Source organism: Salvelinus fontinalis, chromosome 2 (assembly GCF_029448725.1).
Source record: "Salvelinus fontinalis isolate EN_2023a chromosome 2, ASM2944872v1, whole genome shotgun sequence".
NCBI classification, from domain to species: domain Eukaryota; kingdom Metazoa; phylum Chordata; class Actinopteri; order Salmoniformes; family Salmonidae; genus Salvelinus; species Salvelinus fontinalis.
In genome coordinates this window covers 69,891,624-69,903,622 of record NC_074666.1, presented here as the reverse complement: position 1 = coordinate 69,903,622, position 11,999 = coordinate 69,891,624, and the positions used below count along the sequence as shown (strand labels likewise).

Here is an 11,999-nt window from a genome sequence, read left to right as displayed (position 1 = left end):
CATGTGGGGCTGGAGTTTGATGGGGTAAGAAAAGCATTCAAGCTCCTGTGACAACATCATTCCCTCAGTTCAGTAGTGACTCAATAGAGCTCCAGATTTTGGTTGGAGGGCTGAGCCATGGCCAATCGACTGGATAAATAGGGTTTGAAGAGGGGAGTCGAAATGCTCTCGGAATCCTAATGAAGCTGTCTTTTGCATGTGTGACAGCAGGGCACAGTCTGTGGCGCTAAAAGGAGCATGTCGCGCTTCAGAACCCTCTCCCAGTACAGAATAAGAGGCCTGGCTTTAGCCAACAGCTTCACCAGAGGTGGCCGTCATCTTGGCAACCGCAGACTCAAAAACACTGTTGGCAGACCGTTGATTGATAGGTCAGTACAGGGAAAATATAAACAAGGCTTTAACGGGCTTACCGGTTTTAATCATCATTAAACGTTGTCATGATGCAGGCTTTATAGAGCAGTCATAAAGCATTCATAAGCACTACACAAATGCTTGCCGAAATGAGTTATAAGCGATGTCATACATAAAGGGTTATATAAAATACCCTTACATCTGGTGCTTTGCCAAGCATGGCAAGTTCCTGGAAGACTTTTGAAGCCACTATATCTAGGCCTTATGAGGGGTTTATGAGGGCTTTAAGCCTTAAAAGTTGTAGTTTACTAAAAGTGTGACCACAACATTTTATCTTCCAAAATCTTGGATGGCAAATGTAACGGAAAGCATGTTCTTCTGTTTTCTTTTCTTGGCTGGGCATGTATTGTGGCCAGAGACATTGTTCTGCAACATTTCTCCCCATCAGGGAGTCTTGTGAACTACGCCAATGAGGTTGGGAGAGGTGATGGCTGGTCAATACAACCCAGCCAGGAGGTCCATAATTAGGGCAGCTAGGGGAGCCGCCGTGCCAAGGCCGAGTGCTTTTACATGTCAACTTCTGTAAAGATCATTTCATCTGGCTGCCCATTTTGTTCCAAGATAAATCTTTGGTCCGAACATTGAGACAAGAGTCCAATGTCTGAACAAGAGTCCAATCCGACTGAATAAAGATAAAAAGAAATATGCTTGTGTAATATACAGAAGAGATATTTATTCAGTTCATAATGACATCTGGTTTTTACTTCAAAAATGATGGTTCCTAAAAAGTTGCAGGGAACTGACATGGCAGTACAAACGGTACAGTACAAACGTGACCAATCACATCATTCAACAGCCTGAACACAGAAATAAAAGTCACAATATCAGGTCCCATTGAACTTTTTTTTTGTATAATAAAATAATTAGACATATGATACTGTGCTTAAAATACATGCAGTCAAATAAAAAAATAGGATAACATGGTAAAAACAAAAAACTTGCTAAATCATGGGCAGCTCACTCAAATCACACTTCACTGTACGCACAGAATAAAAAAAAGTTGGGTTAAAAAGACATGTTTTGGATTTTGTTGTTATTGTCTTTTTACTTACTTTGTTGTTTTTAGTAAAGATTCTGCATGGGCCCTTGGCTAAACAACCTTGAAGAAAATCCGTCATCTACATTATCTGCAATACAATACACTAATAGCTGTTTTTAAAATATTGCTTGCACATGGCTGGGCTACTGGTGATATATATTGAGTTAACAGTTTATTATTCAATCTTAAGGTTTAAAAGTACAGTATATATCATTCAATTTCAAGTTTAAAAAAGGTTTTCTAATCAGACTCTTGTAGGCCGTTATTGTAAATAAGAATTTGTTCTTAGCTGACATGCCTAGTTAAATAAAGTTTAAATAAAAAATAAAAAAAATTATAAAAAAAACTCCACTAATGTTTGTCTATTGCTACTTTGGGATCAGCTCAACTCACAATGAATACTCAAAACGTGGAAGTCACTGAACAGTCAAGCATATAAAAACTATTGTAGAGATTTGTTTTTCCAATTACATTTCAGTATTCCTAATTTGGTGCAAACAAATGACTGTATTGGTAAAGGACGCTTTCATAAGACAGCTCACCACTGTTTCTATTATTTGTGTGTACGTGTGGTCACTTTGTTGGAAAAATTACTTGCACATCCTTTGTGACCAGCTTGGCGTATAGTTGTTCAAAGTTTATAGGTGAGTTACTGAGCAGTGAAAATAAAACATTGACCAGAGTAAAACTGTGCTTGTGACTGTATCTGTAAGTTTCTGGAAGAAGTAGCATTATTCAGGGCTTGATTAAACACATTTAAAAATGCATCCTGTCAATATATACAGAATTCCCTTTCTTTATAAATGACAATTTCCCCTTCCTAGAAAGCTGGATGGAATTCTAAATTAGTTTTGCTTCAGTGTCTCTCACGGTCCGGTCCAAAATAAATCTGATTCTCAGAGCTTGAGCATGAAAAAGACCTCATTGTTGTCAGAGTTCGGGGAGGTCTGGGACTGTGTCTGGGACTGTCTGTTGGGGGGCGGCCCCGGGGGGCTGAGCTGGCTTAACAGGTCCAAGCTAGTGCAGGGGCTCTGGGCTACGCAGCACGCCCCCTCCGGGTTACCCCGCTCTTCAATAGGGCTACCGCCTCCGAAAATGCTAATGCTAGTGGCGCCGGCAGCTAGTTGGGGCTGGTTGAGACCTTGCAGCCTCTTCCTTTCCTGGGCCTCCTTGGCCCTGTTGGCGATGTAGCGCACCCTGCTCTGACTCCGGGAGGACATTCTCCGTAGTGGGGGTTCCTCCTCAGCCTCCTCCGGGGACTCCTGCTGTGCCTGGGTGGCGAAGTCACGTGCCGTCAGGGGCTCCACATCCGTCAGCCTTCTCAGCTGCTCTGTCAGGTCGCTTGGCGGCCGGGGCCTCTGGAGACCTCGTCGAGGATCGTTCCTGGAGGGCCTGACGATGAAGCTGCGGCTGATGCTGCGGTACTTGCTGTCAAAATTGCAAGCGATGTCATCCGAAGTCAAGTCCCCCAGGCTCTTGGACATAGAGGCTCCGGTATCCAGGGGGCTGGCAGCTGCAGCAGCAAGGACTGCTGCTGCAGAGGGCTTCTTGGCTGGGGAGGAGGACTGTTTCAGCCCTTCCATATAGAGGCGGCTCCAGGTGTGCCTCCTCTGGGTAATTCTACTGGGTGAGTCCACTGGAGGCTCCCTGGGGGCTCCGAGGGGTCTGGGCTGCAGCTCGTCCTCTGGCTCCCCCGGGTGGCCCTGCCGGAGGTTGGGGTTGGACTTGCTCTTGCTGACCCGCAGCGTGTCAAAAGAGGTGATGGCCGAGCGTGGCCTGGTGACCCAGGAGGGTGGGTCCTGGAAGGTGTTGTCAGATGGGGAGGGCCCGCTGTTCAGGCAGGCGAGGCTCTTCCTGGCCAGGTTGGGCAGGGACAGATCAATGACGGTGTCGTTGGACGAGATACTGGAGGACGAGGACACGCTGTCTCGGTGGTTGCCCGGCTCGGGCTCCAGCTTGCTCCACAGACGGTCATTCAGGGTGGCGTCTGTGCACACCTCCGGCACGGCAGATGCCTGCTGCTGCCCCCCAGCCGCTGACCGCACGTAGCCCTCGCTTTTGGTCCTTCTGACGGGCGTGCGTGACGGGTTGCCGCCGAACATCGTTCTCAGGACCTGGACTTTCTGAGGGCTGGAGACAGAGTGGTCGGCGAGAAGAGCAGGAGACTCTGCCCTTGTCTCAGTCTTCCGCTCGGCATCGTCCTTTGTGTGGTCTGTCGGAGTATACAGTGCTTCCGTTCGGTTTGGAGCGTGCTCCATGGGTGACGAGGCGCCGTTGTTGACCCGGGGGTCTCTGCAGGACTGTGAGGGGGTCAGGTCTTTGGGGTCCGGTCTCTTCCCCGGGACGGGTACGACAGGAGATGAGGTGGTCCTGTGAAGGATAGGGGGTATTTTGCTGACCCCCCTTCCCTTGACGGGACTCTCCTCCCCCCTACCGTTGACGGGACTGTCCGCCTCACTATTAGAAGCAGGGGATGGAGTGGTGGTGGTTATTGCTGTGGCTGGAGGGAGGGGCGGAAGTGGGGAGTGACGTGTTGATGAGTGGTCTGCTGGAGTAGAAGCGGAGCGAGTGAGATGTCTGTCACCCAGTTCTTCAGCGATTGGCCTGAACAGTGAACGAGGGGGAGCTGGTCTCTGCCCTGTGGAATGGTCTGGAGAGGGAGAAGAGAAGAATCAGATCAGTAACTACAGGACGACATTTGTCAAAATGGTTACTACCAGTAGCATACTTATAGTATCGTTATGTGAGCCTTATGACTTATACAGTATATGGGTGATTCTACAGAAGTGGTGCAAATTGCAGTCCCACCCCAAAATAACTATTTAGAAAAAAAACAGTTAGGTCTCCAAACTTAGGACAGTTACAGTACCAGTCAAAAGTTTAGACACACCCACTCATTACAGGGTTTTTCTTTATTTTCTACATTGTAGAACAATAGTTAGTACATCAACACTATGAAATAACATATATGGAATCATGTGGTAACCAAACAAGTGTTAAACAAATTAAAATATATTTTATATTTGAGATTCTACAAAGTAGCCACTCTTTGCCACAGCTTTGCACACTCTTGGCATTCTCTCAACAAGCTTCATGAGGTAGTCACCTGGAATGCATTTCAACTAACAGGTGTGTCAATAAACAGGTGTGAATTTCTTTCCTTCTTAATGCATTTGAGCCAATCAGTTGTGTTGTGACAAGGTAGAGGTGGAATACATAAGATATCCCTATTTGGTAAAAGACCAAGTCCATATTATGGCAAGAACAGCTCAAATAAGCAAAGAGAAACGACAGTTCATCATTACTTTAAGATATGAAGATCAGTCAATCTGGAAAATGTCAAGAACTTTTCAAGTTTCTTCAAGTGCAGTCCCCCCCCCCCCCCTCACCCAGCAGTCTGTTTGGTGCTTAGTGAATACGACCCTGACCTTAAACACGTCACGGTGCTAACGGGGCAGTGTGAGTGAGTGAGTGAGTGAGTGAGTGAGTGAGTGAGTGAGTGAGTGAGTGAGTGAGTGAGTGAAGGGAGTGAAGGAGGATTATGAAGACAGGCAAGGCACAGTGAGCGAGTAGAAAATAGTGGGTGAGCGTGCAGACATTCAAGGGTTCTCTTTACCTGGCTTTGGTCATCCCCTCAATTCTGCACTAGGAACAGAGAGAGCGTGCAAGAAGGAAAAAATAGGTTTAGCACAACTGGAGGGAAAATAGGAAATAAGAGGGAGGACAGTACAGAGGAGAGTGCTTAAGGAAGACAACATACAATGCATTCGGAAAGTATTCAGACCCCTTCCACATTTTGTGGACTGCCTTATTCTAAAATTAATTCAATTGTTTTTTTCCCTCATCAATCTACACACAATATCCCATAATGACCAAGCAAAAACAGGTTTTTATATTGTTTTGCAAAAAAATGAATAACTGAAATATTGCATTTACATAGGTATTCAGACCCTTTACTCAGTACTTTGTTGAAGCACCTTTGGCAGTTATTACAGCCTCGAGTCTTCTTGGGTATGACGCTACAAGCTTGGCACACCTGTATTTGGGGAGTTTCTCCGATTCTTCTTTGCAGATCTTCTCAAGCTCTGTCAGGTTGGATGGGGAGTGTCGCTGCACAGCTATTTTCAGGTCTCTCCAGAAATGTCAGATTGGGTTCAAGTCCGAGCTCTAGCTGGACCACTCAGGGATCTTAAGAGACGTGTCCTGAAGCCACCCCTGCATTGTCTTGGCTGTGTGCTTAGGATCGTTGTCCTGTTGGAAGGTGAACCTTAGCCCCAGTCTGAGGTCCTGAGCGCTCTGGAGCAGGTTTTCATCAAGGATCTCTCTGTACTTTGCTCCTTTCATCTTTCCCTCGATCCTGACTAGTCTCCCAGTCCCTGCCGCTGAAAAACATCCCCACAGCATGATCCTACCACCACCATGCTTCACCGTCGGGATGGTGCCAGGTTTAGTGCTGCAGAGATGGGAGAACCTTCCAGAAGGACAACCATCTCCACAGAGGAACTCTGGAGCTATGTCAAAGTGACCATCGGGTTCTTGGTCACCTCTCTGACCAAGGCCCTTCTCACCCGATTACTCAGTTTGGCTGGGCGGCCAGCTCTAGGAAGAGTCTTTGTTTGTTCCAAACTTCTTCCATTTAGAATGATGGAGGCCACTGTGTTGTTGGGGACCTTCAATTCTGCAGAGATTTTTTGGTGCCCTTCCCCATATCTGTGCCGACATAATCCTGTCTCGGAGCTCTACATACAATGCCTTAGACCTCGTGGCTTGGTTTTTGCTCTGACATGCACTGTCAACTGTGGGACCTTATATAGATAGGTGTGTGCCTTTCCAAATCATGTCCAATCAATTGAATTGACCACAGGTGGACTCCAATCAAGTTGTAGAATCATCTCAAGGATGATCAATGGAAACAGGATGCACCTGAGCTCAATTTCAAATCTCATAGCAAAGGGTCTGAATACTTATGTACATAAGGTATCTGTTTTTTTTTCATATAAAATTTGCTAAAAAAAACTAAAATCCAGTTTTTGCTTTGTCATTATATGGTATGGTGTGTAGATTGATGAGGAAACACTTTTATTTAATCAATTGTAGAATACCGTAACAAAATGTGGAAAAAGTCAAGGGGTCTAAATACTTTCCGAATGCACAGTACAGTTGTACCAAGTGCACAGATAGTTTGTCCTTAGAAATGAGTAGTATTCAACTTATCAACTTCACAATATCACGTTTCTTAACTATTTAAAACCATGTCTACACTAGATAGTCCACTGATATATTATACTGTGTTGTGAACATAGAGCACACCATAACACAACAGAGCCATTGTTAAGTGTGGACCCCAAGAAGAGTAGCGGCTGATTTCGCAACAGCTAATGGGGATCCTGATAAAATATATATATTAAACCCTGCTCAAGCACGGTCGAAGAGGAAAAACATGATATATTCTCTGAGGAGTGATAGGATGTTGTGTTAAATGTTTGGCAAACATCCTTCATTGCAACATAAATCTCAGACCCAAAGGGATAAACATAAACCCTACCCCACCTCTCTTTTCCCCCAAAAGGAACAACTCGTGATTTCCTCTGATGTAATGCAGTGAGTGGGAGATGCTAAGCAGGGGAGAGAGGACAGCTGGTGTTTATCATGTTGTGAACCGGGGGTCAAAGGGTGAAGGGCTCCTCAAGGTCAAATCATATAATGGTTTGGCTCTTTCGTTGATGGGGGAAGTTTTCTGTTCAGTGTTACCAAGGAGGTTTGAGTTCAAGAATGGGGCCTTTCTGCAGTCCAACAAAGTGGTCTACATTCCATAGAATGATGGTGAATTGAGCTCAGTTTTTTGCATTTCGATTTCACACCAGTTACAGGTATGTTTGCAAAGCTACCGGTAATTTCCTAAAGTTGATAGTTGATCATTTGCCATATAATTTTTGTTAATTATTCGGAACTTTGGTCATTTATACTTAAATATCAAACAAAAAAAATATTCAGATATAGTATTCATTTTTTAAATATATTTGTATATATTTTTATACATATTGTCCATGAGTTTCTAGTAGATAGACCATAGTTAAAGAGAAAATAGCCATCCAATCAACGGCATTATTTTCAATGAACTCTTCCAACTATTCACTTTTTTCACAACTGCCACCAGTTTGGCGCCAAAACGTTGGCAACAAATACATATTTACATAGTATAAGAAATAAGTGTGTTGATGGTTTATATTTAGGACAATGTTTTACAGGTTTGTCATCATTTTTAAATAATCAAATGTAATTATTTAATACACTGAAAAAATATATAAATGCAGCAATTTCAAAGATTTTACTGAGTTACAGCTCATATAAGGAAATCAATCAATTCAAATAAATAAGGCCCTAATCTATTGATTTAACATGCCTGGGAATAGAGATATGCATCTGTTGGTCACAGATACCTTTAAAAAAAAGGTAGGGGCGTGGATCAGAAAACCGGTCAGTATCTGGTGTGACCACCATTTGCCACATGCAACGCGACATATATCCTTTGCATACAGTTGATCAGGCTGTTGATTGCGGTCTGTGAAATGTTGTCCCAGTCTTCTTCAATGGCTGTGCGAAGTTGCTGGATATTGGTGGGAACACACTGTTGTACAGGTTGAACCAGAGCATCCCAAACATGCTCAATGAGTGACATGTCTGGTGAGTATGCAGGCCATGGAAGAAAATTGACATTTTCAGCTTCCAGGAATTGTGTCCTTGCGACATGGGGCCGTGCATTATCATGCTGAAACATGAGGTGATGTGGCGGATGAATGGCACGACAATGGGCATCAGGTTATCTCTGTGCATTCAAATTGCAATATATAAAATTAAATTGTGTTCGTTGTCCGTAGCTTATGCTTGTCCATACAATAACCCCACCGCCACCATAGGGCACTCTGTTCGCAATGTCGACATCAGCAAACCGCTCACCCACACGACGCCATACACGCTGTCTGCCATCTGCCCGGTACAGTCAGGTCAAGACGACGAGCACGCAGATGAGCATTCTTGAGACGGTTTCTGACAGTTTGTGCAGAAATTCTTCAGTTGTGCAAACCCACAGTTTCATCAGCTGTCCAGTGGCTGGTCTCAGACGATCCCGCAGGGGAAGAAGCCGGATGTGGAGGTCCTGGGCTGGCAGGGTTACACGTGGTCTGGTGGACATTCCTGCAGTCAGCATGCTAATTGCACACTCCCTCAAAACTTGAGACAGCTGTGGCATTGTGTTGTGTGACAAAACTACACATTTTACAGCCTTTTATTGTCTCTAGCACAAGGTGCACCTGTGTAATGATCCTGCTGTTTAATTAGCTTCTTGATATGCCACACCTGTCAGGTGGCTGGATTATATTGACAAAGGAGAAATGCTCACTAACAGGGATGTAAACACATTTTTGCACAAAATCAGAGAAATAAGCTTGTTGTGCGTATAGAACATTTCTGGGATCTTTTATTTCAGCTCATGAAACATGTCGACCAAAACTTTACATGTTGCGTTTATATTTTTGTACTGTATATATTTCACATGGGATAAGGCCAGAGGGTCTGAGATAATAATTACAGTGAAGTACCTTAAAAGGACCACTAGATGTCTTGTGATATATTACATAAAATCCTTCAAAGTGACCAGAATTCTGGTAGTTTACTCTTAAACTTCGAAAGTCTCCAGCAATATACCCTCCCTTTACAACCCTAGTTACATGTCCTTCACTTACCAGTTGTTCTTTCATCTGTTGGACACACAGCATGTTTTTTGTCAGACAAAGAAATAATTAAAATAACACATTACTAGTTTGCTACACATTAGTACAATTATGCACTGCCTTCGACTATCAATTTAGTCACAATGGATATTTAGTGGGGATTTTGGTGCTAATGAACTAAAGGAGATTTTGATTGGTCAGGGGACCGGAGGTCTAGACTAAAGGGAGATTGTGATTGGTGAGGGGTCCTGGGTTATAGACTGTAGAACACCCAGGGAACTACAAGCCCAATGATGTTGGCTCTCTAAAGTCCTCTGGGGGATCAGGGGATCAGCACTACACAATGGGCTCACTATGGCCACTATGGCAGCTGTAAGGGACTGCTATAGGTGTCTCTATGGGACCTCTATGGGTACTACAGTGGGCACTACGATGGCTGCTCCACCTTACCGGCGAAGAACATGGGCGATTTACTGCGCAGCTCTTCCATCTTCTGAGCGAAGAGGAGGTTCATCTCACGCTGCAAGGTGCCCACGGCGCGCCTGCGGCTGTCAAGGACCTCTCTTGGGGGCAGCATAGGGGCCAGCTCAAGGCTGCACAGGCTCTCGCAGCTGCTGCAACAACGGTCGCTGATCGACCAGCTGTCGCAGTCGGCGCTTGTGATGGTAGCGCGAGGGGCCTTAGTGGGACCACAAGCACTGCCGTAGTTGGGTGGCGGGACACACTGCCAGCGCAGGCTGTTCCGGCAGTCAGGGGTGAGCATGGGCACCGGGGTGGGGGCAGGGGTGAGGAAGCGCCTGCGGGGTACGCTGCAGGAGCGGGCGTTCCTCTCAGAGGGGTCAGGACGAGGCTCAGTGTGTTGGGTGCCCAGAGTTTGTCTGGCTTTGGCCCGGGACCTGGGGAAGGGGATAGGCCGGAAGAAAGCCTGGGGCTGAAGTAGGGGCAGTGCCTCAACTTTAGGCTTGGTCTGGGCTTGGGGCTCATCAGGGTGAGCTGTGGCCAGGGTCTGTGGTTTGGGCATTGGCTCGGGTTGAACTTGTCTGGAGAGAGTGGGGCAACAGGCGGCTTTCTCAGGCCTCTCTCCCCATTTCTCCTCATCCTTGAACTTCCTCTCCATCTCGGGGCTTTCTTTGGAGCTAATTACACAGTTGATGCAGTTGGAGGACACCCCCATCCTGCCACTGCTGTTTAGGGCCATGCGGGCAAACACTCCCGGTTTCTCATTCAGGGGGTCGTGACAGCGCAGCCGATTGACCCGCTTGAGGGGCTCACTCATGGGGTATCGGAGGAAGCGAGGCGAGCCCTTACCTTTGCCCTCATCAGGGTTGAAAGCCCCGTTGGTGCTGTGGTGCCCGTTGGTGCCTTGGCGTGGCGTGGCGGGAGCAGCTGCGTCCGTGGCGTCTCCGTTGCGCTGGTGGAGCTGCGGGGGCTGGGATGAGGCGCTGAGATCCCTGTCCTCTGACTCCCGGTCCTCGCTGGCCCCTTCCGAGCTGTAGTCTTTGGTGTCGATGGCGATCTCTGGGAAACCCTTCTTGACCTTGGGCTCGCCCTTGGTGGGCTCGCTGGCCGTGCGGCGCAGCAGGTGGGCTCCGAACGGGTGCTTACGGCTGAGCTGTGCAGCAACATGGCTGTCGAGAGAAGCCTGCTTTGGGTTTCTGTGAAACAGCCCTTTTATGCCGCTGGCCACCTTGCCCTGAGAACAAGAGACGAGACAAAAGGAAACAAACATCATGAACAGGTTCACAGTAAGCGTTCACCAGAACATACAGTACTGAACTTCTGGATCTTTATACCTAGTCTAATGCAAGTCATTACTTTGGTGTCATTGCATTTGCATTACTAGATGTTGAATGAGGGTAGATTAATAGTTAGACATGCTCCAACATACAATATTGACACTAACACTGGCTATGTCCAAAATGGCACCCTATTCCCTATATAGTGCACACTCTTGTTGGAGCCTCATGGGCTCTGGCCAATACTAATGCACATTATAGGGAACAGAAAGTCATTTTGGATGCAGCCACTGGATTCCCGACCACGCGACAATTAGTTCCCGTCTGTAGAACAAGTTCCACTATGAAAACCATATATTATTGGACAGCGTTGGTTTGCCTTGTTCGACTGTACGGATGACCACACATTCTATCAGTGTTTGTTTGATAGAATGTCACACTACTACATCATAACAATGGTTTTTTCTTCAATTGAAACCCATGCCAACACCTTGTGTTACAGGCATCTGTATTCATATTGGAAAGCAAATCTCTGTTACTATACATGTCTGCTGCCAAAACCACAACAGTCATTTTATCCATGCGTATATATTAGCATGTATATTGTTAAACATGCATACAGTGCATACTGTATTTGGACAGTGACACGTGTTTTTGTTTTTTTGGCTCTGTACTCCAGCACTTTGAAATGATGCAATGACTATGTGGTTAAAGTGCGGACTAGCTTTGTTTTGAGGGTATTTTCATCCATATCGGGTAAACCGTTTAGATATTTCAACCCTTTTTGTAGGTAGTCCCCACATATTCCCGAGCACGCAATGACTACATCAAGCTTGTGACTCTTTATTGATTCATTTGCAGTTTGCTTTGGTTGTGTTTCAGATTACTTTGTACAAATGACTGGTAAACAATGTATTTTGTCATTTCGGAGTCACTTGAATTGTAACTAAGAATGTTTCTCAACACTTCTACATTAAATGTGGACGCTACCGTGATTACGGACAATCATGAACGAATGAGTTGTGAGAAAGTTAAATGCATAAATATCATACCATTGGATCATTTCAAATCCAATGTGCTAAA

The 11,999-nt window shown here is 45.7% G+C and overlaps 1 protein-coding gene across 2 annotated transcripts in view; it reads right to left on the bottom strand.

Moving 5' to 3' along the window:
• Positions 1–396: 396 nt before the first annotated feature.
• The window catches only part of plch2a (phospholipase C, eta 2a), a 149,313-nt gene continuing 137,710 nt past the window's right edge, over positions 397–11,999 (bottom strand). For both annotated transcript variants that reach the window (XM_055884038.1, XM_055884028.1), the window contains exons 21-22: positions 10,489–10,873; positions 397–4,100 (exon numbers count right to left, since the gene is read on the bottom strand). In XM_055884038.1, the coding sequence (XP_055740013.1) occupies positions 2,347–4,100; positions 10,489–10,873 (2,139 nt within the window). In that variant the 3' untranslated portion in view covers positions 397–2,346. The remainder of the gene's footprint in view (positions 4,101–10,488; positions 10,874–11,999) is intronic.